Below are 27,282 nucleotides of genomic sequence, written 5' to 3'. Positions count from 1 at the left end.
CATGTCTCTTGATATGTGAATACACCTCGTATTGTGCTGGTGGTGACGAACTTTCTGTTGTGATTTCTGGACCAACATTCGGGAATCTCCCATTGGGTTCCGGAAAATGTAAAAGCTTGAAAAATATGTGGCTACTTTTTAGCCATTTTCTTTATTTGACACGGCCAATTTTCCATCTTGTTTCTGAAAGTACATGTTCTGCAGTGAGTATCCTTTGATTTGGTTCGAAAAGGTCTTGTAGAAATCGTGTGTATTGGAGATTTTGAAGTTCTCTTCAATTATTTCCAGTTGATCATTGACAGAAAAAATGGTTGAAATGGCTCTAAGCACTATGGGACTTAACATCTGAGGTCATCAGTCCCCTAGACTTAGAACTACTTAAACCTAACTAACCTAAGGACATCACACACACCCATGCCCGAGGCAGGATTCGAACCTGTGACCGAAGCAGCAGCGCGGTTCTGGACTGAAGCGCCTAGAACCGCTCGACCACAACGGCCGGCCATAGACACATTTTTATTTTGCCTTAAAACCTACTGTTTCTGTTATTATTATTTTGTTAGTATTATATATTGCTCATTTATTGTAGAAATAGTAATGCTGATTCACTAAGGAGTCTGGTTCGATGTGAGAGAGAGCCTTTGAAACGTCCCCTTAGAAAAATTATACATGACTGTGTTTAAACTGACACACAATATTTTTAGCGCAACGCAATCTGACTTTCAATAATTCGTACAAAAGAATGGCCCTGACTAACATCAACCTATACCTTTCACAAATCACTTACCTCACAAAAATCTTCGTTACTCGAACTACTGCAATACAGCGAGCGCCACTACTTCCAGCTAAATAAAAGATCCAAACTACCGAAGGCACTAACTACTGATAAGCATACTTAGAAAATGAAAGATTTTGATAGAGAACAAACAATGTATTTGCCTTAATAATGTTCAAAAGTCATAATATATACGGCAGTTCATGACATACAGCTTACAAATTTACTGTCTCTGATGGACACACGTCCAGACCATCCGCTCTCAAAACTCTGCCATCTCACTCCCCACATACACCACTGCTGGCGACTCACCTCCAACTGCGCAGCGCTACGCGCCGCTAACAGCCAACCGCCCAACACTACAATAGCGAACAACAATGCAAACCAGCCACAGACTGCACACAGCACAGCCAGTGATTTTCATACAGAGTGCTACGTGGCGTTACCAATATGGAAACCTAAACAGCCTACTTACACCTTTCTAGTGAAATAAATGCATAAACAAATAAATCATGAACATCAATACCAAAGTGGTATTCAATGAACTGTGGGTGGAACTCCATCAACAGAGACTGAGATGCATCGAGCGAAAATAATAGTGCACTGAGAATGGCTAGTTTCTAGCCGAAATCCGGATCTGCATAATAAAATTTAAAAAGGACGACTGATTGCTGCAATCTATAATTTACAAATACCAAAGTGTCTGTCTAGATAAAGGCCGCCCTGAAATAGCAGGTGGCGGGGAAGCTTGTCGGCGCCGGCAGAGGCGGCGCTTAATCCCGTAGCAGCAGCAGCAGCGGCAACGGCCGGCTGAAGTCTCATCAGCGGCTGCGGTAAAATGCGCGCGCTTAGCCCCGTTGGCCGGCGCGTCCACGATGAATATTTTAGCTGTCCGCCGGCCAAAAGAGATTTATGAACGCTCGTGAGTCAGGCATGGGGGGGGGGGGTCTGGGAGGCCGTCTTCAGATTGCAATCCGGCCGGCAGCCCGCAGCGGCCGCCCAAAAACACTGCAGTAATCAGGCCAGCATAGCCGCACGTTAGCGCCGCGCCGAGCCACGGCCGCGCTCCTCAGCACACTCTGGCGGCTGGTAGCGGAACACGCGCTTCTGCAAAGTGGCGCTCTCACGACTGCGACTGGTGCTTGATCTTGGACAGTATCCCTGATCCAGATCAGATCAGCCAGATTCCACGCCAGAATACAGCAACGGTAATTAAGTTTCTTGGTAACGTATTAACGTTCTTATTTATCGAGTGACTGAAAAACACAGCTGATTTCGCAAGACATCAGTATTAGTGAAGATAGAAACAATGGGTAATTTTAACATAGCACATAACTTCAGCCACATTTTCACAAGAGCCATAGAATTGTACAAGTTAGAACATTCTATAGTTATCGTTTTCAAAGGAAACATCAGAGAGTACAAGTTAACACAGTCTAAGACAAAAAAAGAGGTACCACGAAGGAATTATCCAATGCGATGGAGATCAGTAGATGTGATATACGAGGTGCGACAGTAAAGTAATGAGACTGGTTTTCTTTGCATGATGTGGCAACCCTGCACGCTTGTGTAGGCACAATATCTTTGACCTTGTTCTATAAGCTGCTTCTAGTCCACGCGGCACATCTATGCAACTGCTCAGTCGTGAGTTGTGCTGTAATAAGTTAACACGTGTTCGTGTCTCTCGTCACGGAAATGGAACCGCATAATATTGCGCTACGGTATACCATTTCTCTTTGCGTTACATTGGGTGAAAACGCGACGACAACTTAAGGTAAGCTTCAGAAAGCATTTGGAGAGGAGGTTATGTCGAGAGATCAAGTTTTTCATTAGCATAAAATTTTTAGTGAAGGCAGGACGAATGTTGAAGATGCAGACCGCAGTGGACGACCATCAACCTCACGGACGGATGTCAACTTGGCCAGGGTGCGTGAATTCGTACGATCTGTTCGAAGATTTTCTGTGAAAATAATTGCACAAGAATTGAACATCAATCGAGAAACGGTTCGTCTAATAATAACTGAGGATCCTGGTATGAGAATGCGCCATCCCATACTGCTCTGTCAGTACAGCAATTTTTAATCTTAAAACAATTTTCAGTACTACCACAGCCAACTTATTCACAATATACCGCTCCATGCGACTTATTTTCAAAATCCAAGAGTAAACGGCGGTCAAGGGACACCATTTTCAAACAACAGAAGATGTCCAAAAAGCTGTGAAGAGGGTCTTGGAGGATATTACAGAAGATGAGTTGCAGAAATGTTTCCATCAATGGCAGAAGCACTGTGCAATTAGAAGGGAACTACTTTGAAGGAAACAACACTAAAGTTGACTAAAACGGTAAGCAACATTTTGTTTTCACATCAGTCTCATTACTTTATTGTCGCACCTCATGCGTGTGCAGACAAACAAATGATTACAATTTCAAAAAAATGTTGGGTGAATTATTCAAGAGAAAGAGCTTCACAAACTGAGCAAGTCCATATCGTATTGGTCCACGAAGAATGGCTCTGAGCACTATGGGACTTAACTTCTAAGGTCATCAGTCCCCTAGAACTCAGAACCACTTAAACCTAACTAACCTAAAGACATCACACACATCCATGCCCGAGGCAGGATTCGAACCTGAGACCGTAGCGTCGCGCAGTTCCAGACTGTAGCGCCTAGAACCGCTCGGCCACCTCGGCCGGCTATTGGTCCACGTCTGGCTCTTACACAAGTGGTTATTCAGCTTCGCACCGATTGACCGAGTTGTTGGATATCTTCCTTAGGGATATCGTGACAAATCCCGTCCAGTTTCCGCGTTAGATCGTTAAAATGCCTAGCTGGTTGAGGGGCCCTCCGATAACCCTCCGTAAGTTCCCAATCGGAGAGAGATCCGGCGACCCTGTAGGCCAAGGTACGGTTTGGCAAGTATGAAGGCAAGCAGTGGAAACTCTCGCAGTGTTCTGGCGGGTATTATCTTGCTGAAATGCAAGCACAAGATGGCTTGCCATGAAGGTTCAAATGGCTCTGAGCACTATGGGACTTAACATCCATGATCATCAGTCCCCTAGAACTTAGAACTACTTAAACCTAACTAACCTAAGGACATCACACAACACCCAGTCATCACGAGGCAAATGCCATGAAGGGCGCACACACACAAACACAGTCATATATACTTCAGTTTAGATCCACTCCCCATAACAACCTCTCTTCCTATACTTCTGGCAACCAAGTATTTAGTCTTTTCTGAAGTTTATGTAGTTTTCGTACCCTACTGGTCATATTCTTCTTTGAGCTTTGTTAACACGTAATATACATCCTCTTCTTCCTCGGCGAAAAGGATCAAATCCTCTACGAAATGTAGGGAGAAAAATGTGTCGTCACCTATTCCAATTCCCATGCTTTAGCACTTTCTTTTCAAAGTTTTCAGTGCTTCGTTGAAAAATATTTTTGAAGGGGTAGGTAACAAGCAGCATCCTTGCCTCAGACGTTTGCTAATATTAAACTTCTGTCATAGTAGCTTCACAATTTTAACACAGCAAGTATTATCTGAATACAGCTTTCTAACTGCTTCTTCACAACATTTATGTATGTTCTGGTTCTTCATTGCTTCCCACTTCCTAATAATTAGTACACTATCATAGACCTTGTGGAAGTCTATGCAAACTATGTGTATCTCCAAGTTACATGTCCCGTCAGTCACCTCTCTAATGCTGCAGATACTATCTATACAATACCTGAGTGTCCGGAAGCCACTCTGTTTTTGTACTTCCTCAGTTCCTCTCAATTCCTATTTTAATGATTTCACCACACACTAATATAGAAATGAGGAATGTGACGCTTCCAGGGACGCCGACTTAAAAAAAAATATTGAGGAGGCCCGTGCTGGGGGGCTAAATTTTAGATGAAAAATAGTGATTTTTAAAGTTTCTTTTAAGCGTTTTAGAGTCATATGATCAACATTAGAACCCCGAAAACTGGACTCTCGATAACTCGTCACTCCGGGAAACTCGAAAAGCCTGACATATTTTTTGGCTTCGAAAAAAGAAACAAAACATAAACACGCACGGTATTTCCGTAAAAACTAATTTAATTTCCAGTAATAATCATGCATATAGACTACTACAGAGCAGTGAATATATAGCTCTCAAAAGACTAAAATTATAATTAAATAAATACTAAACTATCATTAAAAGAATAAAACATAAAATATTGCTGTCGCACAGTAATAGCACTTTGACTAATAAGTGAAATAGCTAATTTAAGCTTACTTTGAATAAGACTCAGGGTTCATTAAATAAAAACAGTATCTCAAAGTTAATACAGTGTGCCTAATACTTTCAATAAAAAAGTATGTAAATAGCGTATTTTAATTGGGTCTTACACCCTAAAAATATTTAAGTATTTGAAAATAATTAATATAGTACTATAGTAAAATAGTAATACAGTACTAAACTAGTATTAATATTTCGAAACTGAAAATTTAACTTTATGTATGTATTTAATTCTCTATTTTAGAAAGATTTTTAATATTGCTCCAAATGCCGTTATTAGGGCTAGAAAGGTGCAAATGTCAGCCATCTGACTGGATTACTGAACATGAAGTCGTTGATGACTGGTCAGATCTGCAATTCATCCAAAACATCTAGGTGAGCGTGAAGAACAACCAAGTTGTTCAATCGCTTCTGTACCATCGTTGATCGGAGATATGACTTCAGGCGTCTAAGGTCGCTAAATGACCGTTCTGCTGTTGCTGTCGTGTTTGGAACTACTTGGAGAAGCTTAATGCACTTCACTACTTCACATAACATTTCTCATACTGCAGGCTCTTGTGTAATGTACGAGGGTTATTCGCAGTCGCGAAATGGAAACCACAGTAAAAATCTGATGAAGTTTTGCACAGGTGTGTTGGGTAGTGTCTCTAGTACGCCCGTCGATCACGTTACGTCGTTCTTTTTAGTTCTGAGCACACAGGGAGCACATAAAGATACTTAGAACAATAGTATCTCCCGCCAAGTACGAAGGCCTGGAGAGAAATTTCGCCTGAACGTATGCAGTCAACGTTACATAACTGTCGTGCGTTTTCTTCTTCAAGAGAATTCTCAGCCGCATTCTGCAGGGGCAATGAAGATGCTCCGACATCGTTTTCAATTGGAAATGTTAGATTACCCTAATACAACCCGTAATGGTCTCCCTCTGAGTTTCATCTCTGCTCATATGAACCGCTGGCTATGAAGACAACATTGTGGCACAGACAACGAGCTGTAGGCCAGCATAGACAATTGGCGGAACGCACTGGCGGCTGCCTTCTATAACGAGGGCATTGGAAAGTTGGTACAACGCTACGACAAACGTCTAAGTCGGATCGGCGACTATGGAGATAAGTAGCTGGAAGTTGTAGCTAACTGTTGCAAATAAAACAGTTATGATTTTCACTGTGGATTTCATTTCGCGACATATCATTCCTTACTTTCCGAATAGCCCTCGTACTTTCTTACATCACACGAGTTTTTTAAGACCAGTCGTTTTTTATTAGCGATATCGGCTAACATATTCAAGTTTAAGCACAGTCTCTCAATGTCTAGGTCTTTTTGAAAAACTCAGTTCATTTTTCCAAATTTGTTTCACCTCTGATTACTAAAAGCAAGCACTCTTGTTCAACTGCAATGACGTGTGTGAGTCCAGTTGAACAAACCGCTCATTAATGCAAGATTGCACCATTTCACAAACTTCAATGTAAATAACTTAGCAGCATTCCTTTGGGGCATTGAAAGCGTGTGGTGAGCTGGCTCAGTGGTTTACATACTTCTTTGGTATACTTCGTCTACTTCGATTCCGAGGAAGCGAAGGATCATCAACTTGTAAAGGTTTTTCTTTTAAACACAATTCCCAAAACTGTTCAGAACTATCACGCTTTCCATTCAATATACAGTTCAAGCCATCATATAATTTTTACGGATTAGCAACACTTAGATGAGGGCACTGAATGTTTTCATTGACATCCCCTACTGGGTTCATTGCATGGCAATAAAGATGTAGAAAGGAATAGGTCTTGAATTGTAACATTGACTCAATGTAGCCTGCACATTTGTATCCTGCCTCTGTTTTGTCCTCTGCAGAAAATGTTTCAAAAAGCTCTAGAAGTTCTTCAAAGTTTTTCAATATTCTCAAGATACTAGAAGCTCACATAGTCCATCGAGTCGTGCAAAGGGGTCGTAGACCAGCATGGTCGTTGGCCCTCTCACAGCTCGTGCTTCTCAAAAGTCTCAACCTTTCGTTGGATTCCTTTACGGTGTTTATTAAGTCCTTGGCTAAAGCCATAATATCCCTCATAGACGTAAGATGGCGGAGATTGTCTACAACTGCCAAGTCTAAACTGCGAGCAGTGCAGTGCACATAACATGTTTTTGGTTGTATATCCAAAACTAACGTTTTTAGTCCTCTCATATTCGAGGCACCATCGTAGCACTGTCCTCTTAAGTTACCGATTGATAAATCAAGACGAGCAAAAACGTCTTCTAAAATACTAAACAGAGTTTGTGATTCAATGTTTGGTGTCTCATGTAAGCCAATAAAGTCTTTGTTGATGATTAAGGAATCATCGACAGAACGAATACAAAACGACACTTGTTCGTGAATCGAAGAATCACTTGTTCCGTCAACCATAATAGAAAAATGTCCAGTCTTCTTGATTGAAGCCAATGCCTTTCTCAACACAAACTTTCGTAGTAGATCAACCCTGAATGCTCTAACCAATCTTTAAACTCAGGTATGTCATTCTTTCGGAGTTCCAACAACTGAAAAAAAATTGAGTTTACTTTTCCGTGCCCTTTAATTGCTGGTCCTTGTCGGCATAGAAACTGCACGGTAGTAAAAATTGTCTCGAAAGCTAAACGGCCTTTCTTCATATCACTATCTGACTGTTCATTCAATTGGGAGGCCACGTTTGGTTAGTGATAGAATTTAGTTTGAACACCTTCTTTATGCATAAACGTATTTTCATGAAGACAAAATTTTTCCAGTGCCTTTTTTCAGTTAGAAAACCCTACGGAAGTAAATGCATCTTCTTTTTTTGAAGAGCATCTGCCTCTTTTTCGTTAGATACTTCATATTCTAGCCATGTATATTTGATCAACCAAGACTTCCGAAATGATCTTCCATTACCAGATTCTCCAGGTTTTGGCTGTGAACGGTTCTCACCTGAACAGACGACGAAGCAATTAACACAAGAATTGATGGAGGCTGACTTGCAGTATCATCAACTTACACGCGCGCCTTTTTGGTCACAAATTTATCCATTGCAAACTGAATTCACAATACGCTAAGAGACTAAAGTAAACAAATAAAATATAGTCATATAAAATAGTCCACTAGACACTAGAGTCGGAACACTAAACACGTCTGCATCATACACTGAACGAAACTATCCACACTGAATGACGGCGACAGCAGGGTGGGCTTTATATAGCCGCGGCGTCGTAATGTCTCGAAGCGTAAAGGCGACGTGAGGCGGAGGGTTCGAGGCGCTTCTGCTCTAGTCCTTTTGATGTCGCCGCGGCCGCAGTTCTGGCCCGCCGGCGCCAGACTTTACCTGAAGGTTCACGCACCGGGACAAATTCTAAGTGTGTCCACAGCACTGTAACACTGTCATGATTCACACCACTCGTTTTCAGTTAACCTTCTTGCTACCGTAATAATTATTTGTTTTAACTCATTACTGAATGTACACTCCTGGAAATTGAAATAAGAACACCGTGAATTCATTGTCCCAGGAAGGGGAAACTTTATTGACACATTCCTGGGGTCAGATACATCACATGATCACACTGACAGAACCACAGGCACTTAGACACAGGCAACAGAGCATGCACAATGTCGGCACTAGTACAGTGTATATCCACCTTTCGCAACAATGCAGGCTGCTATTCTCCCATGGAGACGATCGTAGAGATGCTGGATGTAGTCCTGTGGAACGGCTTGCCATGCCATTTCCACCTGGCGCCTCAGTTCGACCAGCGTTCGTGCTGGACGTGCAGACCGCGTGAGACGACGCTTCATCCAGTCCCAAACATGCTCAATGGGGGACAGATCCGGAGATCTTGCTGGCCAGGGTAGTTGACTTACACCTTCTAGAGCACGTTGGGTGGCACGGGATACATGCGGACGTGCATTGTCCTGTTGGAACAGCAAGTTCCCTTGCCGGTCTAGGAATGGTAGAACGATGGGTTCGATGACGGTTTGGATGTACCGTGCACTATTCAGTGTCCCCTCGACGATCACCAGTGGTGTACGGCCAGTGTAGGAGATCGCTCCCCACACCATGATGCCGGGTGTTGGCCCTGTGTGCCTCGGTCGTATGCAGTCCTGATTGTGGCGCTCACCTGCACGGCGCCAAACACGCATACGATCATCATTGGCACCAAGGCAGAAGCGACTCTCATCGCTGAAGACGACACGTCTCCATTCGTCCCTCCATTCACGCCTGTCGCGACACCACTGGAGGCGGGCTGCACGATGTTGGGGCGTGAGCGGAAGACGGCCTAACGGTGTGCGAGACTGTAGCCCAGCTTCATGGAGACGGTTGCGAATGGTCCTCGCCGATACCCCAGGAGCAACAGTGTCCCTAATTTGCTGGGAAGTGGCGGTACGGTCCCCTACGGCACTGCGTAGGATCCTACGGTCTTGGCGTGCATCCGTGCGTCGCTGCGGTCCGGTCCCAGGTCGACGGGCACGTGCACCTTCCGCCGACCACTGGCGACAACATCGATGTACTGTGGAGATCTCACGCCCCACGTGTTGAGCAATTCGGCGGTACGTCCACCCGGCCTCCCGCATGCCCACTATACGCCCTCGCTCAAAGTCCGTCAACTGCACATACGGTTCACGTCCACGCTGTCGCGGCATGCTACCAGTGTTAAAGACTGCGATGGAGCTCCGTATGCCACGGCAAACTGGCTGACACTGACGGCGGCGGTGCACAAATGCTGCGCAGCTAGCGCCATTCGACGGCCAACACCGCGGTTCCTGGTGTGTCCGCTGTGCCGTGCGTGTGATCATTGCTTGTACAGCCCTCTCGCAGTGTCCGGAGCAAGTGTGGTGGGTCTGACACACCGGTGTCAATGTGTTCTTTTTTCCATTTCCAGGAGTGTATTTTAGAAGGTAACTATCGTCAAACAATGAAAATGAAACACTCCAACATAATTTTGTCATTTTACAAAGCATAATATAACTAATAATTTTCTTAAATCATTAAATACTTTTCTTAAATACACTGCCAGAAAAAATGCTAGAAAGTTAGGTGAGAGGCAGTTCATCTCCTTAAGAGTTTATGATACTTTAGACGAGATGGAACACACGTCACGGTAAAGGATGTACCTTCCTCTAGCGGCAACGCTGGTTTATATACCGCATGTAAACAACCACATAGGTGCACAGTGGCATTCTGCGATAGCGTATCCTAAGCATCTTGCACCTTTTGTTGCAATTCGGCAACGGTTCTTGCAGGCCCTGGAGAACTAGTATGTTCCAATTCATTATGTTCGTGTTCAGTTCTGATGATCTTGGTTGTCAGGGCAGTTGTTGTGCACCACGAAGAACACGTTGCGCGCAGTAGCCGTATGTGGACGTGTATTATCAAGCGGGAAAAGCAGATCCCCTTTCTACTGAAAAAGTGGCAGTCTCGCGGTATAATAACTTCAAATAGGTTGCAAGCATTGGTTACTTCATGTTACAGAAACACCAAATGTGACTACGAGGTGTAATGATGCCCCCCCCTCCCCCCCCCCCCCCCCCACACACACACACCATGAGGCAGATGGAACGTATTCTCATGGTCGAATGCAATGTGCAGTAGGCAGCTCACTAGGTCACGCCGTACTGGTGTACGTCCATCACAGACAGATGGAACGTACTCTCACCACTGAAGACAACAAACCGCCATTCCACTCCCCACTCTTCCAGGACACGAAGGTAGCAATCCGTGGTGGTGTAGTCGTATCAGTGGTAGGCTAGAGGCATACGCGATCTTAATCCTGCTGCAGGCACATAGTTTCCAGTGGTCCCTGATGACACAGCAGGTACAACATGTCTCCGGATTTCATCCCTAGATGATTTTAGGTCTGTCACTGCTGCTAGCACAATGTGTCGATCTTTACGTCCGTGTGTACTGTGTGTGAAATCTTATGGGACTTAACTCCTAACGTCATTAGTCCCTAAGCTTAAACACTACTTAACCTAAATTATCCTAAGGACAAACACACAAACCCATGCCCAAGGGACGACTCGAACCTCCGCCGGGACCAGCCGCACAGTCCATGACTGCAGCGCCTCAGACCGCTCTGCTAACCATGTGTACTACACGGACGTCCAGAATCTGATGCACAGCTGTTGGAACGTCCCACAGGCCTCTGTTGAAATTAGCGACACGCTACCGATACATTGTGCACAACATGTGCAGCAATCCGACGATACGTCAATCCAGCTTCCCACAGGTCCATAATGCGATCCCGCTCAAATGGTTGTAGCAGTCCTACAGGAGTAGGTACCCGACGGTGGGGCATCGTTGTACCGTTGAACGAATGATGCAAATACTTCTCACCTATAAACTCAGCGTAGTTACTACCTGCAGAGTCAAAATAGATGGCGGACAGTCAAGTCTCTAGAGTGCCATCTCATCGCCGACGAGCGCGAGAAATGAATCAATAGATTCTAGTATGAAGGCTTTCACGACCGGATGAAATATCTTCTAGTAAACCTTGCGGGATGTAAGGTCGTGGTCCATGAAACTCTTCAACTCCTAACGTTTCGTCCAGTGCTTCGCTGGACATCGGCAAGACTCACGGGAGGAGAAACACCCCTCTGAAGATGTCCAGCGAAGCACTGGACGAAACGTTAGGAGCTGAAGAGTTTCATGGACCACGACCTTACACCCCGCAAGGTTTACTAGAAGATAATCAAAAGATTACAACCCCCCGGTATACACGTATTATACCCTGGTAGCTCTGCACACTGTACTTGAGGATGTCGCATTTTTTTCTGGCAGTGCTTGTTTGTGATGAACCCTTCTTGAAACTAGACAGGGATTTCCAATCCACTAAGACGGAGGTTGAATAGCTTCCGGAGGTATTCAAATAATACGTTTGGCCCGGGCTTCAACAAGTCCATGTAAATAGTTCCAGATTCTGGTGTGTTTGGCCTTTTATTAGTGAGAGGCGGAAGTATACCTGGAAAATACCGTGTGATACGGGAAGACTTCAGTTACATTACATCATGGTTAGGTTAGGTTAGGTTAGTGTTGTTTAACGTCCCGTCGACAACGAGGTCATTAGAGACGGAGCGCAAGTTCGGGGTAGGGAAGGATAGGATAAACGCCAATGGTGGAGGAGTATTTATAGCAGTAAAGAATTCAATAATATCCAGTGAAGTTATTAGCGAATGCGAATGTGAAATAATCTGGGTTAAGTTAAGTATCAAAGGTGGGTCAGATATGATAGTCGGATGCTTCTATAGACCACCTGCATCAGCAACCGTAGTAGTTGAGCGCCTCAGAGAGAACCTGCAGAACGTCGTGAAGAAGTTTCGTGATCATACTATTGTAATAGGGGGAGACTTCAATCTACCAGGTATAGAATGGGATAGTCACACAATCAGAACTGGAGCCAGGGACAGAGACTCTTGTGACATTATCCTGACTGCCTTGTCCGAGAATTACTTCGAGCAGATAGTTAGAGAACCAACTCGTGAAGCTAACGTTTTAGACCTCATAGCAACAAATAGACCGGAACTTTTCGACTCCGTGAATGTAGAAGAGGGTATCAGTGATCATAAGTCAGTGGTTGCATCAATGACTACAAGTGTAATAAGAAATGCCAAGAAAGGAAGGAAAATATATTTGCTTAACAAGAGTGATAGGGCACAAATCGCAGAATATCTGAGTGACCACCATCAAACGTTCATTTCTGAGGAAGAGGATGTGGAACATAAATGGAAAAAATTCAGAAACATCGTCCAGTACGCCTTAGATAAGTTCGTACCGACTAAGGTCCAAAGCGAGGGGAAAGATCCACCGTGGTATAACAATCATGTACGAAAGGTACTACGGAAACAAAGAAAGCTTCATCATAGGTTTAAGAGTAGTCGAATCATAGCTGATAAGGAAAAGCTGAACGAAGCGAAAAAGAGCGTAAAGAGAGCAATGAGAGAAGCATTCAACGAATTCGAACATAAAACATTGGCAAACAATCTAAACAAGAACCCTAAAAAGTTTTGGTCATATGTAAAATCGGTAAGCGGATCTAAATCCCCTATTCAGTCACTCGTTGACCACGATGGCACCGAAACAGAGGACGACCGAAGAAAGGCAGAAATACTGAATTCAGTGTTCCGAAACTGTTTCACTGCGGAAAATCGTAACACGGTCCCTGACTTCAGCCGTCGCACGGACGCCAAAATGGAAAATATTGAAATAAACGATATCGGAATTGAAAAACAACTGCTATCACTTAGTAGCGGAAAAGCATCCGGACCAGACGAGATACCCTTAAGATTCTACAGTGATTATGCTAAAGAACTTGCCCCCTTTCTATCAGCAATTTATCGTAGATCGCTGGAAGAACGTAAAGTACCTAGCGACTGGAAGAAAGCGCAGGTCGTTCCCATTTTCAAGAAAGGTCATAAATCAGATGCGAATAATTATAGGCCTATTTCGCTTACGTCAATCTGTTGTAGAATAATGGAACATGTTTTGTGTTCTCGTATTATGACGTTCTTAGATAATACAAATCTCCTTCATCATAACCAACATGGATTCCGCAAACAGAGATCATGTGAAACTCAGCTCGCCCTATTTGCCCAAGAAATTCACAGTGCCGTAGACACTGGCGAGCAGATTGATGCCGTATTCCTGGACTTCAGGAAGGCATTTGATACGGTTCCGCACTTACGTTTAGTGAAAAAAATACGAGCTTACGGAATATCGGACCAGGTTTGTGACTGGATTCAGGATTTCCTAGAAGAAAGAACACAACATGTCATTCTTAACGGTTCAAAATCTGCAGATGTAGAGGTAATTTCGGGAGTACCGCAGGGAAGCGTGATAGGACCTTTATTGTTTACAATATACATAAATGACTTAGTTGACAACATCGGTAGCTCCGTGAGGCTATTTGCAGATGACACGGTTGTCTACAAGAAAGTAGCAACATCAGAAGACTCGTACGTACTCCAGGAGGACCTGCAGAGGATTAATGCATGGTGCGACAGCTGGCAGCTTTCCCTAAACGTAGATAAATGTAATATAATGCGCATACATAGGGGCAGAAATCCATTCCAGTACGATTATGCCATAGGTGGTAAATCATTGGAAGCGGTAACGACCGTAAAATACTTAGGAGTTACTATCCGGAGCGATCTGAAGTGGAATGATCACATAAAACAAATAGTGGGAAAAGCAGGCGCCAGGTTGAGATTCATAGGAAGAATTCTAAGAAAATGTGACTCATCGACGAAAGAAGTAGCTTACAAAACGCTTGTTCGTCCGATTCTTGAGTATTGCTCATCAGTATGGGACCCTTACCAGGTTGGATTAATAGAAGAGATAGACATGATCCAGCGAAAAGCAGCGCGATTCGTCATAGGGACATTTAGTCAGCGCGAGAGCGTTACGGAGATGCTGAACAAGCTCCAGTGGCGGACACTTCAAGAAAGGCGTTACGCAATACGGAGAGGTTTATTATCGAAATTACGAGAGAGCACATTCCGGGAAGAGATGGGCAACATATTACTACCGCCCACATATATCTCGCGTAATGATCACAACGAAAAGATCCGAGAAATTAGAGCAAATACGGAGACTTACAAGCAGTCGTTCTTTCCACGCACAATTCGTGAATGGAACAGGGAAGGGGGGATCAGATAGTGGTACAATAAGTACCCTCCGCCACACACCGTAAGGTGGCTCGCGGAGTATAGATGTAGATGTAGATGGGGAAGGAAATCGGCCGTGCCCTATCAAAGGAACCATCCCGGCATTTGCCTGAAACGATTTAGGGAAATCACGGAAAACCTAAATCAGGATGGCTGGAGACGGGATTGAACCGTCGTCCTCCCGAATGCGAGTCCAGTGTGCTAACCACTGCGCCACCTCGCTCAGTTTTATATCATGGTCAGACAGAGAGTCTGAAATCAGGTATTGTATTGTAAGGTGTACCCAGGAGCAGATACAGACTCAGATCCCAATGTAGTATTGATGAAGAGCAGGCTGAAGTTCAAGAGATTATGAATGTATATATATATATGACTCTAGCGATATAACATCTGACTTTCGGAAAAATATCATCCACCCAATTCCGAAGATTTCAACAGCTCACAAGTGCGAGAATTATCGCACAGTCAGCTTAACAGCTCATGCATCCAAGCTGCTGAGAAGAATAATATACGGTATATAAAAATGGAAAAGAAAATTAAGCATGTGCTAAATGAGGATTACCTTGGCTTTAGAAAAGGTAAAGGCACTAGAGAGGCAATTGTGACGTTGCGGTTGATAATGGAAGCAAGACTAAAGAAATTCGAAAAATCAAGACGTATTCATAGGATTTGTCTACCTCTAAAAGCTTTCGACAAAGTAAAATGGTGCAAGATGATTGAAATTCTGAGGAAAATAGGAGTAAGCTGTAGGGAGAGACGGGTAATATACAATATGTACAAGAGCCAAGAGGGTATAATAAGAATGGACGACCAAGAACGAAGCGTTCGGATTAAAAAAGGTGTAAGACAGGGATGTAGTCTTTTGGCCCTACTGTTCAATCTGTACATCGAAGAAGCAACGATGGAAATAAAAAAAATGTTCAGGAGTGGAATTAAAATTTAGGGTGAAAGGATCTCAATGATACGATTTGCTGATGACATTGCTATCCTGAGCGATAGTGAAGAAGAATTACATGATATGCTGAATCGAATACAGTCTAACGAGTACAGAATATGGATTGAGAGTAAATCGAAGAAAGATGAAAGTAATGGGAAGTAGCAGAAACGAGAACAAAGAGAAACTTTACATCAGGACTGATGGTCACGAAGTAAATGAGGTTAACGAATTGTGCTACCTAGGCAGCAAAATAAGCAACGAGAGCATCAAAAGTAGACTAGCACTGGCAAAAAGGGCACTCCTGGCCAAGAGAAGTCTACTAGTATCAAATGTAGGCCTTAATTTGAGGAAGAAATTTCTGAGAATGTACGTCTGTAGCGCAGCATTGTATGGCAGTGAACATGTAACGTGGGAAAACCGGAACAAAAGACAATCGAATCATTTGAAATGTGGTGCTACAGACGCATGTTGAAAATTAGGTGGACTGATGAGGTAAGGAATGAGGAGGTTCTGCGCAGAATCGGAGAGGAAAGAAATATGTGGTAAACACTGACAAGCAGAAGGGACACGATGATAGGACATCTGTAAAGACATCAGGTAATAAATCCCATGGTACTAGAGAGCAAAAACTGCAGAGGAAGAGAGAAATTGGAATACATCCAGAAAATAATTGGGGACATAGGTTGCAAGTACTACTCTGGGATGAAGAAGAGGAAATAATGGCTTTCTACATCAAAGCAGTCAGAAGACTGATGACGCAAACAAACAAACAAAAAAGTGGGACGTTGCGAGAATCGATAGGTTCCGCCATACCCTTAAACGCTTAAAACTGGAGCGCAAGTGACATGGTATGCACTCCCACAAGGCGGGAACTTGAGAATCGGACGGCCGACGTGAGCGGTGGCGAGGAGAGGCGGCAGTGAGATGTGATCAAGCGTCTGTTTAGTTTTGGGTTCGGCGTGTGTGCTCTAAACGGGCTCCATTGTTGCGGATTCTGTGCTTGGTTGCTGATTGGCCTACTGAACATGCAAGGCATGTTTCCGAGGAGCACGAGGAGAAGGCAATTTAGTGCGTAATCACTGACACACACAGAGGGGAGTGAGCGTCAGGAAGTTGTTTCCTGTATTTCTCGAGCTTCACAAATGACAGGGAGTTATTTTTCACCTGACATCTAAAAAGATCTTCCCGGTGAGGACGCTTTGAGACTCTCACATTTATAGGTGCTAACTTAGCCAAACAAGTGACATTTCTGAGCAGTGACTGTGTCTCAGTGTTTTGTGTTCCTAGCGTCCCTCCTACTGCAGTAGGAGCCTTTGTTTGGATCATTACACAGTGACTTAACAAAGTGCTTTGAATCCCGGTTTGGACTTCAGCTCAGCTTCCTGATCAGAATTTCAAGGTAGCTGTGAATCTGTCATCGTATTTGCCTTGAAGTCTAACAAGCTACTGTAGTGAACTTTTGTTCCTTTCATATTTACTTACGCTTTACGCATTACTGTTGAAGTGTTGTTTTCTTACCGAGACGGGACTGACATTCCTAGAAACTTAAGTCCCGCTGCATTCTACAGCAATTTTTTGTGAACAATTAATTACTACCACCGACCAATGAAAGCTTTCTGGTACACTCCGGACGAAGTTCTCTAGCCCACCATTCGGTCATCCCTGCCGACACATGGATTCATTTCGGTGCCGTGCCATGGGCGTAACATTTGGATCAGATTAATGGTTGGCGGCTGCACGTAGTCCGGTTTGCAGGGACCAAGTGGGCAGGGTCCTCTCCAAGCTGCTAAATTTGTTACTTCGGTTTGAGAGAGGACTTCTTATTAAAAATTACTCTGAGTCCATTTCTGTCGTTTATTTATTATTATTATTCTTGATGGCGTCCACCGATCGTACAGTCCGTGAGCAGTTCCTTGCAATTGTTCTTTAAATGGTACGCTAATTTTGCGATGTCAATCTCCAGATAAAATTGCCTCGAGTGCTACGGTATTGCCTGAAGCACCGCCCGATTTCATCTTGTCTAATTGTTAACTGTATTATGTGCCTGTGTAATCACATGTCTGCCGCGCGGGATTAGCCGAGCTGTCTAGGGCGCTGCAGTCATGGACTGTGAGGCTGGTCCCGGCGGAGGTTCGAATCCGCCCTCGGGCATGGGTGTGTGTGTTTGTCCTTAGGATAATTTAGGTTAATTAGTGTGTAAGCTTAGGGACTGATGACCTTAGCAATTAAGTCCCATAAGATTTCACACACAGTTGAACATTTTTTTGAATCACATGTCTCTACTACGTGTGTTCTAGAGCCAGAATTCTGAGCCGTCAGATTTGTTAACTGCCCTGAGTTGAGACAATAGTGGCTGGCACTGTGCATCAGTTTTCTTATATTGTATTTCAAATAATAATTATTAATTCCCAGGTCTTAATAAGTGTCTTTTGTGGAGTCCCTGGTCAACTTTTCGAATTTCAGCTCTTGATGTAATTAAATATTGTGAATCTTGGTAAACCAGTTTTATGTTTCAACACTAAATAAAATGTTCCCTACACAGGGAACTGGCCTATACAGTTCCATGTTTTGAGATTGCAAAATTTTTAACTGTTCAACTCGACTTTCACCCTTGCTCTGTGTTTCATAGAATGCCATTAGATGTTAATAAATGTTCAGTCCCTTTCCAAGTCCTTTCACTTGCAAGCAGCCGGACGCGGAATCTAGCGTCACTATTCGTGCCACTTGTTAGTTTTCACTATCCATTCAACGCATGACGGCACTGTACTTGTACGAATACCGTCAGACGAACGTCGCTGGTACCTCTGCCTCTTTCTCAGGCGGTAACACGGTGCCTCTACCACTGTGGCTCATCAGTTTGCCTAATCGGATACCCCTGGTGGCTGTATTGCAGAAGAACGGTGACGAGGCCTGCAGAGAACTCGCCTCCTCGGACAGAGGCCGGCGCCCTCGGACGGTAGACAGGAGTGCGACTCGGCAAGTGTCCGCGCGGTGTCCATTAGGCGCAGGAGGAGGGGCGGTAGGCAGGCGTAGCAGTGAGCGGTGAGCCCCCCGTGTGATGGACGCGCCCAGTGATCGATGCCGGGCCCGCCAGCCGCGAGCCGCGCGGCGCCCAGCCTAGCGCATGCGGGTCGCCCAACCGTGGCGCGCGCCCCGCTCGCTTTGTTCGCAGCCACTCTCTAGAACGCCGCCTCCGAGACACGGATTCCGCGCTGGTTAGCGTGACACCCGTGGATCCAGTCGCTGCTAACGACGACGTCGACCACTAACGAAGATCACACGGAGTATCTCCGCAAATACACGAACTTGGTCACGCTCTTTTTTATTTGAGCTGATTACAAGTTTCGACTTTTCAGGCATCATCGGTAATCTGACAGCGCGCCCACGTGACGCAGTAAAATTTTTAGATCTGCTGACGTCTGCAAAGCAGAAACCACCAATATACACTCCTGGAAATTGAAATAAGAACACCGTGAATTCATTGTCCCAGGAAGGGGAAACTTTATTGACACATTCCTGGGGTCAGATACATCACATGATCACACTGACAGAACCACAGGCAAATAGACACAGGCAACAAAGCATGCACAATGTCGGCACTAGTACAGTGTATATCCACCTTTCGCAGCAATGCAGGCTGCTATTCTCCCATGGAGACGATCGTAGAGATGCTGGATGTAGTCCTGTGGAACGGCTTGCCATGCCATTTCCACCTGGCGCCTCAGTTGGACCAGCGTTCGTGCTGGACGTGCAGACCGCGTGAGACGACGCTTCATCCAGTCCCAAACATGCTCAATGGGGGACAGATCCGGAGATCTTGCTGGCCAGGGTAGTTGACTTGCACCTTCTAGAGCACGTTGGGTGGCACGGGATACATGCGGACGTGCATTGTCCTGTTGGAACAGCAAGTTCCCTTGCCGGTCTAGGAATGGTAGAACGATGGGTTCGATGACGGTTTGGATGTACCGTGCACTATTCAGTGTCCCCTCGACGATCACCAGTGGTGTACGGCCAGTGTAGGAGATCGCTCCCCACACCATGATGCCGGGTGTTGGCCCTGTGTGCCTCGGTCGTATGCAGTCCTGATTGTGGCGCTCACCTGCATGGCGCCAAACACGCATACGACCATCATTGGCACCAAGGCAGAAGCGACTCTCATCGCTGAAGACGACACGTCTCCATTCGTCCCTCCATTCACGCCTGTCGCGACACCACTGGAGGCGGGCTGCACGATGTTGGGGCGTGAGCGGAAGACGGCCTAACGGTGTGCGGGACCGTAGCCCAGCTTCATGGAGACGGTTGCGAATGGTCCTCGCCGATACCCCAGGAGCAACAGTGTCCCTAATTTGCTGGGAAGTGGCGGTGCGGTCCCCTACGGCACTGCGTAGGATCCTACGGTCTTGCCGTGCATCCGTGCGTCGCTGCGGTCCGGTCCCAGGTCGACGGGCACGTGCACCTTCCGCCGACCACTGGCGACAACATCGATGTACTGTGGAGACCTCACGCCCCACGTGTTGAGCAATTCGGCGGTACGTCCACCCGGCCTCCCGCATGCCCACTATACGCCCTCGCTCAAAGTCCGTCAACTGCACATACGGTTCACGTCCACGCTGTCGCGGCATGCTACCAGTGTTAAAGACTGCGATGTAGCTCCGTATGCCACGGCAAACTGGCTGACACTGACGGCGGCGGTGCACAAATGCTGCGCAGCTAGCGCCATTCGACGGCTAACACCGCGGTTCCTGGTGTGTCCGCTGTGCCGTGCGTGTGATCATTGCTTGTACAGCCCTCTCGCAGTGTCCGGAGCAAGTATGGTGGGTCTGACACACCGGTGTCAATGTGTTCTGTTTTCCATTTCCAGGAGTGTAGTTTATTGAAATACAACAAGCGATAAAAATTTTCTATTTGCTGGTATTGTTTCAGGGTACATGCAGCGTAGCGCGGCTCCGATGCGGGCATATAAGAACCGACGCATAGGCAAGGTGTCATTCGTGTCATTTAGACGTGTGTGCCATAAATGGGAAATTTGAACTAAGGCGACTTATTGCCAAATGCGTCCAGCCATCACCACATGCTTTTATCCTTTATTTGGTTCCGAAGGACAAAAACATCAGTAGACATCCATCGGAAACTGAAGAACCTCACTGGGGTAGAGCGTCTCTCGAAAACTACCGCTGTCATGTGGTGCACAAACTACACTACTTGCCATTAAAATTTCTACACCAAGAAGAAATACAGATGATAAACCGGTATTCATTGGACAAATATATTGTACTAGAACTGACATGTGATTACATTTTCACGCAATTTGGGTGCATAGATCCTGACAAATCAGTACCCAGAACAACCACCTCTGGCCGTAATAACGGCCTTGATACGCCTGGGCATTGAGTCAAACAGAGCTTGGATGGCGTGTACAGGTACAGCTGCCCATGCAGCTTCAACACGATACCACAGTTCATCAAGAGTAGTGACTGGTGTATTGTGACGAGCCCGTTGCTCGGCCACCATTGACCAGACGCTTTCAGTTGGTGAGAGATCTCGAGAATGTGCTGGCCAGGGCGGCAGTCGAACATTTTCTGTATCCAGAAAGACTCGTACAGAACCTGCAACATGCGGTCGTGCATTATCCTGCTCAAATGTAGGGTTATGCAGGGATCGAATGAGGGGTAGAGCCACTGGTCGTAACACATCTGAAATCCAACGTCCACTGTTCAAAGTGCCGTCAATGCGAACAAGAGGTGACCAAGACGTGTAACCAATGGCACCCCATACCATCACGCCGGATGATACGCCAGTATGGCGATGACGAATACACGCTTCCAATGTGCGTTCACCGCAATATCGCCAAACACGGATGCGACCATCATGATGCAGTAAACAGAACCTGAATTCATTCGAAAAAAGTGACATTTTGCCATTCGTGCACCCACGTTCGTCGTTGAGTACACCATCGCAGGCGCTCCTGTCTGTGATGCATCGTCAAGCCTAACCCCAGCCATGGTATCCGAGCTGATAGTCCATGCTGCTGCAAACGTCGTCGAACTGTTCGTGCAGATGGTTGTTGTCTTGCAGCGTCCCCATCTGTTGATTCAGGGATCGAGACGTGGCTGCACGATCCGTTACAGCAATGCGGATAAGATGCCTGTCATCTCGACTGCTAGTGATACGAGGCCGTTGGGATCCAGCACCGCGTTCCTATTACCCTCCTGAACCTACTGATGCCATATTCTGCTAACAGTCATTGGATCTCGACCAACGGGAGCAGCAATGTCGCGATACGATAAACCGCAATCGCGATGGGCTACAATCCGACCTTTATCAAAGTCGGAAACGTCATGGTACGCATTTATCCTCCTTACAGGAGGCATCACAACAGCGTTTCACCAGGGAACGCCGGTCAACTGCTGTTTGTGTATGAAAAATCGTTTGGAAACTTTCTTCATGTCAGCACGTTGTAGGTGTCACCACCGGCGCCAATCCTGTATGAATGCTCTGAAAAGCTAACCATTTGCATATCACAGCATCTTCTTCCTGTCGGTTAAATTTCGATTATGTAGCACGTCATGTTCGTGGTGCAGTAATTTTAATGGCCGGTAGTGTACATGCTGGTACTCCAAGTTAAGGAACGCCCCGAATTGCCACTTTCTTAGCCCAGAAGTTACACCAGCTCAAGTAGGAGACACTCGTTGACCCTTCCTGTAGTCCTGATCTCTTACCATACGATTATCACTCTTCAGTCCCTTAAATAAGGCCTTGAAGAGCCGATGATGTGCATCAGGCAGTTACTGACTTCCTCACGCAGTAGGAGACGCTATTTTACCAAACGGGTATTTTCAACCAGGGTCGACGGTGGAATGGTTACCTCAATCCTACTGGCGATTTAACGAGACTGGCGTACCGATTCTGCGCTGTACGGCATTCGGACGGAAACTTTTTGATCCCTCCTTGTGTCATATGACAAAAAAAAAAAGAATTTTGGAATCAAATCCATTACTTAGGTCAGCAGTCTCCTCAGGAGCCACAAACGGCTCTTTCCGACAATACTAAACTAAAAACTCAACTCCATCATAACAGGCCTTGGAAGTCTCCAAAGGTACCGACGGGCCGCCGTGTCATCCTCAGCCCACAAGCGTCACTGGATGCGGATATGGAGGGGCATGTGGTCAGCACACCCCTCTCCCGGCCGTATATGAGTTTACGAGACCAGAGTCGCTACTTCCAAATCAAATAGCTCCGCAGTTTGCCTCACAAGGGCTGAGTGCATCCCGCTTGCCAACAGCGCTCCGCAGACCGGATGGTCACCCATCCGAATGTTAGACCAGTCCCACAGCGCTTAACTTCGGTGATGTGACGGGAACCGGTGTATAGGGCAAAAACTGTAGAGGAAGACAGAGCTTGGTATACATCTAGCAAATACTTGAAGACGCAGGTTGCAAGTGCTACTCTGAGATGAAAAGGTTGGCACAGGAGAGGAATTGTTGGTGGGCCGCATCAAACAAGTCAGGAGACTGATGACTCAAAAAAAAAAAAAAAAAAAAAAAAAAAAAAGGCTGCGCACGTTGATTATACTTACGGACAGGGACCGTCGAGCATTATGAATGGTGTAACAAATCGCATGACATCTGCAGACGGAATCGCTCGTGAGTTCCAAAGTGCTGCCAGCAGTCCACCTAGTACGCTGATTACACGTAGGAAGTTAAAAAGAATTGGTTACAATGGTCGAGCAACTGGTCGTAAGACACATATTTCTGTAATCAGTGCTAAACGACGTCTGAGGCAATGTAAAGAGCAACGCCACTGGACAGTGGATGACTGGAAGCGAATAATTTGGAATTATGTATATCGCTGTCCCCTTTGACATCCGATGGAACGGTTTCGGTTTAGGTAAATGTCTGGAGAACGTTAACTGCAGAAATGTGTAGAGGCAAATATGATGTGTGAATCAGGTAATGCTATGCTGTGGGTGTGTCTCCGGTGGCTAGGTTTTGGTCTTCATATTACTCTTGAGTAAATGCTACAGACGGAAGTGTACGAACACATTTTACAGGAAGTACAGAAAAAGTTCGGAGACGATGACTATATGTGTATGAAGATGCATACTATCATAAAGCAGCACCTGTGAGCCAATGATTTCTACACCATAACATTCCCGAAATTGATCACCCTGAACCTACTGGAACACGATTGGGATGAGTTAGAACGCCGACTTCGCTTCAGACCCCAGCGTCCTACACCAATGTCTTCTCTGGTTTCGGCTCTTGAGGAGGAATAGGCTGCCCCATTGAAAGTGTCGTCGACACAGTTCAAGCCATCATAAAGGTGAAGGGTGGACACAGCCCTTATCAATGTCCATTAATAAGTATCTGTATAATTTTGATCACATTGAGATTCGATCGACGAATATTTGACTAATACGATCCACGTATAAGCTACTGGACAGCGGATGGTCCAAGAAACGAAAGTGACGTCTGATATGACCCAAGGAAGGGTAACAGGACTTCTAATGTTTTCAGTATAATACATAAACGATTTATGAGACACGATCAGCAGCACTATAAGACTGCTCGCTGATGATGCTGTTGTGCAGAAGTAGGTATTGTCGTTGAATGATCGTTAAGAATTATAGAAATACTTTGCAGTGTTTTCGTCCAGCTGGAGCTGTTTCTTTTTTTCAGTTCTTTTTCTTTGCTTGCAGTGAATTTGAATATCATTTGATATCACCACGCTCCTTCTGTGCACCCACTTGCTTGGAAATGCTTTGGATCATGTCGTCGCTTTGTGCACCCTTCCAACCAATTAATCTTCTTCATCTAAAATTGATTATGCCAGATATACACTACACGTTTTGTAAAAAAAAAAAAAAAAAAAAAAAAAGTTCTTCTGATGTTGCTTTCCGTAATATATTCTGCCCACGGTGTACACAAACGACCAACTCCAAATTGACAGTGTAATTTCATCCAGATTCTCGGGGAACTCAAACTCAGCAGAACTTTATTTCACAAAACTTGATTACGCTGTTCCCTTAATATTTCATCTGGTGAGGTTAGTGCCCTTCTGGGAGGGGTGGAGGGGAGTGGTTTCACTCGTTGCATTTCCATAACCTTAGGCCCGAAGGCATTTTCATCTCGACGCCTCTAACACTGTTGAAGCGCCTGGTCTTACTTGCTTACCTGAATACATTCACCTTGTATTATCACTTGGATTACATAGCCGTATTCTTAATATTGACTTATCGAATGCTTTTACCATATAGAATGTCGAGTTTGTATGTTGAAGAAGCAACAGAGGAAGTGGAAGAAAATCCAGAAGTAATGTTAAACGTGCAATGTGAGATACATCACTATCGATTATTGATTGTTAAAGCAAAGTTGATCGCGATACCTAGCAACAGGCTGACTTTAACCTAAATTGTTATCACGTACGTTCCTTTCCTTATACATATGACATGTTTATAACGACAACACAACACTGCAGATTGCTTACTGACTCTACAGATACCATACGAAAGTTATAAAATTTTAGTTTAGGATTCCTGTTAGAAATCCATATTTAGAATATTGAAACCAGTTAAATTCACTACCCCCATACGTTGCTACCATGAATTGACGAACGATAACAACTAAAGGCCATAATACGATATAAGGTATCATGAGGGACCTATTCCTTTGACTAATTTCAAAACTGTATCACGTGTTAACAAAAGAAGCTGTGTTGCAGCGCCACTACCATTTTGTAGACAAGTATATGGGAATATGTGGTGGAGTACTGCAGCAGCCGTTGGTAGCTGACGAGAGCAAGGTGCAGTCATTTAGGCTACACCCACAGACATGTCTGATTATAGTGAGACGGGCGATCCCGTTCATTGAAACTTTGTAGCAAAGCGGTAATGCACAGTACAGGCAAGGGGATTTCTCCACCAACGTGTGCCAATGTCCGCCTTTCACACTTTAGTGCCACAGAGCATCGAGTCATCCCAGGCTCACTCCATAAACAAGCTGTACTCCTGCCCGACGGCAGCGGGTCGCATCACGTACATGGCAGCCATCTTCAACCGCCGGAGTATGTTTGACACCATACCGCACACCAGTGGCAGCTGGGACGCACTCATTCATCGCAAAGCTAGAAGCTGTTGGGAGATTCCCGACAATCTTCGTGCGCTACTGATGCGAGGTTTTTATGGCACGCATCATGCAGTGGGGTCAAATACCACATACGAAACACAGGTGTCAGCAAAACTGGGTGCGCGAGTTGTAGCCAGCTGGTAGGATGCCGTTTGTCATCTCACCGGTCACCCAGCTCACCCCACGTGAAGTTGGGGCCTGGACGGTACCCTGCACACAGCACAAATGAACGAGTAAGATAAATTATTAACTCGGCAGGCGAGTGTCTCTGGGCCTTTACAGGCCTGCTGTCTCATCTCAGTTTTCCACCGTCTGTCATCCTATATTGTAGCCATTCCTCCATCCGTGGGGTCACCTAAAGCAGAAAGCATTACTAACTGCAGCATTCACGTACAGCATTCTGGATCTAGAACACAACCAGCTGGGCCCACAACAGGTAAAACAACTGCTTTTCAGCTGGTATAGAATAACAGCAGTAGCAGATAACTTAGCATTATTCTTAAGAGTTTATCCCTATTTCTTCTTCTTCTTCTTTATCATCACCTTGTCCCACGTCACGTAGGGTCGGCGTTGCTCTTCTGGATCCTTCTCCTCCTTAGTTCTCTATCCATTGCCTCTTCCTTCTTCCATCCTTTCTCCCTTAGAATCCCGGATATCTTATCCTTCCACCTGATCTTCGGTCCTCCTCTCCTTCTCGCTCCTTCAATCTTTATATCTTCAACTCTGTTTCCGATGTACTCTTCCCCTTTTCTCTGTAAGTGTCCGCACCACCTTAGTCTGCTCTCTAGTATCTTTCCTCCAATGGGTCCCACTTTCACAGCTCCTCTAACAACTTCATTTCTAATTCTGTCCTTCCTTGTTACCCCACACATCCATCTCAGCACCCTCATTTCCACCACTTCCATCTTCTTTTCCTGAGCTACTGTGATTGGCCATGTCTCTGCCCCGTATATCATAGCAGGCATTACCACCGACTTGTACACTCTCCCTTTCAACCCAATGCTCACCTTCTTGTCACACAACACTCCACTCATTCTCCTCCAGTTGCTCCAACCGCAATTTATTCGGTGTTGTATCTCGCTTTCCAGTCCTCCATTCCTCTGTATGAACGACCCCAGGTATTTAAATTTGCAGACCGATTTCGGCTCATCATCCTGGATCTTGCAAGACCTCATCTGCACATCCTTCAGTGCTAAATATTCTGACTTTGTCCACCTAATTTTCATCCCACTTTCTTCTAGTGCCTTCCTCCAATCCTCCAGCTTTTCCTCAAATCTGTCGATATTCTGCTCACAAAGAACCACATCATCCGCAAACATCATATTCCACGGTGCTTCCTTCTTCACATCTTTCACCAGCACATCCATAATCAGGTCAAAGAGGTAGGGGCTAAGCGCAGACCCTTGATGTAACCCTACTATTACTGGAAACTCCTTTGCCATGCCCACACTACTTCGCACCTGAGTCATTGCTCCTCTGTACATTTCCTTCACTAACCTCACATACTTGCATGGCACGCACTGCTCTCTCAT

General features: G+C 45.3%; 1 protein-coding gene across 1 annotated transcript; it reads right to left on the bottom strand.

Annotated features, from left to right (window-relative positions):
* Positions 1–1,813: 1,813 nt before the first annotated feature.
* LOC124606081 lies at positions 1,814–27,282 on the bottom strand. The gene is made up of 2 exons (XM_047138046.1): positions 26,887–27,282; positions 1,814–1,936 (listed from the first exon to the last, which is right to left on the bottom strand). Exons 1-2 carry the CDS (start codon positions 27,280–27,282, stop codon positions 1,814–1,816), a joined length of 519 nt encoding a protein of 172 aa, XP_046994002.1.

The sequence above is a fragment of the Schistocerca americana genome, chromosome 3, assembly GCF_021461395.2.
Source record: "Schistocerca americana isolate TAMUIC-IGC-003095 chromosome 3, iqSchAmer2.1, whole genome shotgun sequence".
In the NCBI taxonomy this organism is placed as follows: domain Eukaryota; kingdom Metazoa; phylum Arthropoda; class Insecta; order Orthoptera; family Acrididae; genus Schistocerca; species Schistocerca americana.
This window is presented reverse-complemented; position numbering and strand designations above follow the sequence as displayed.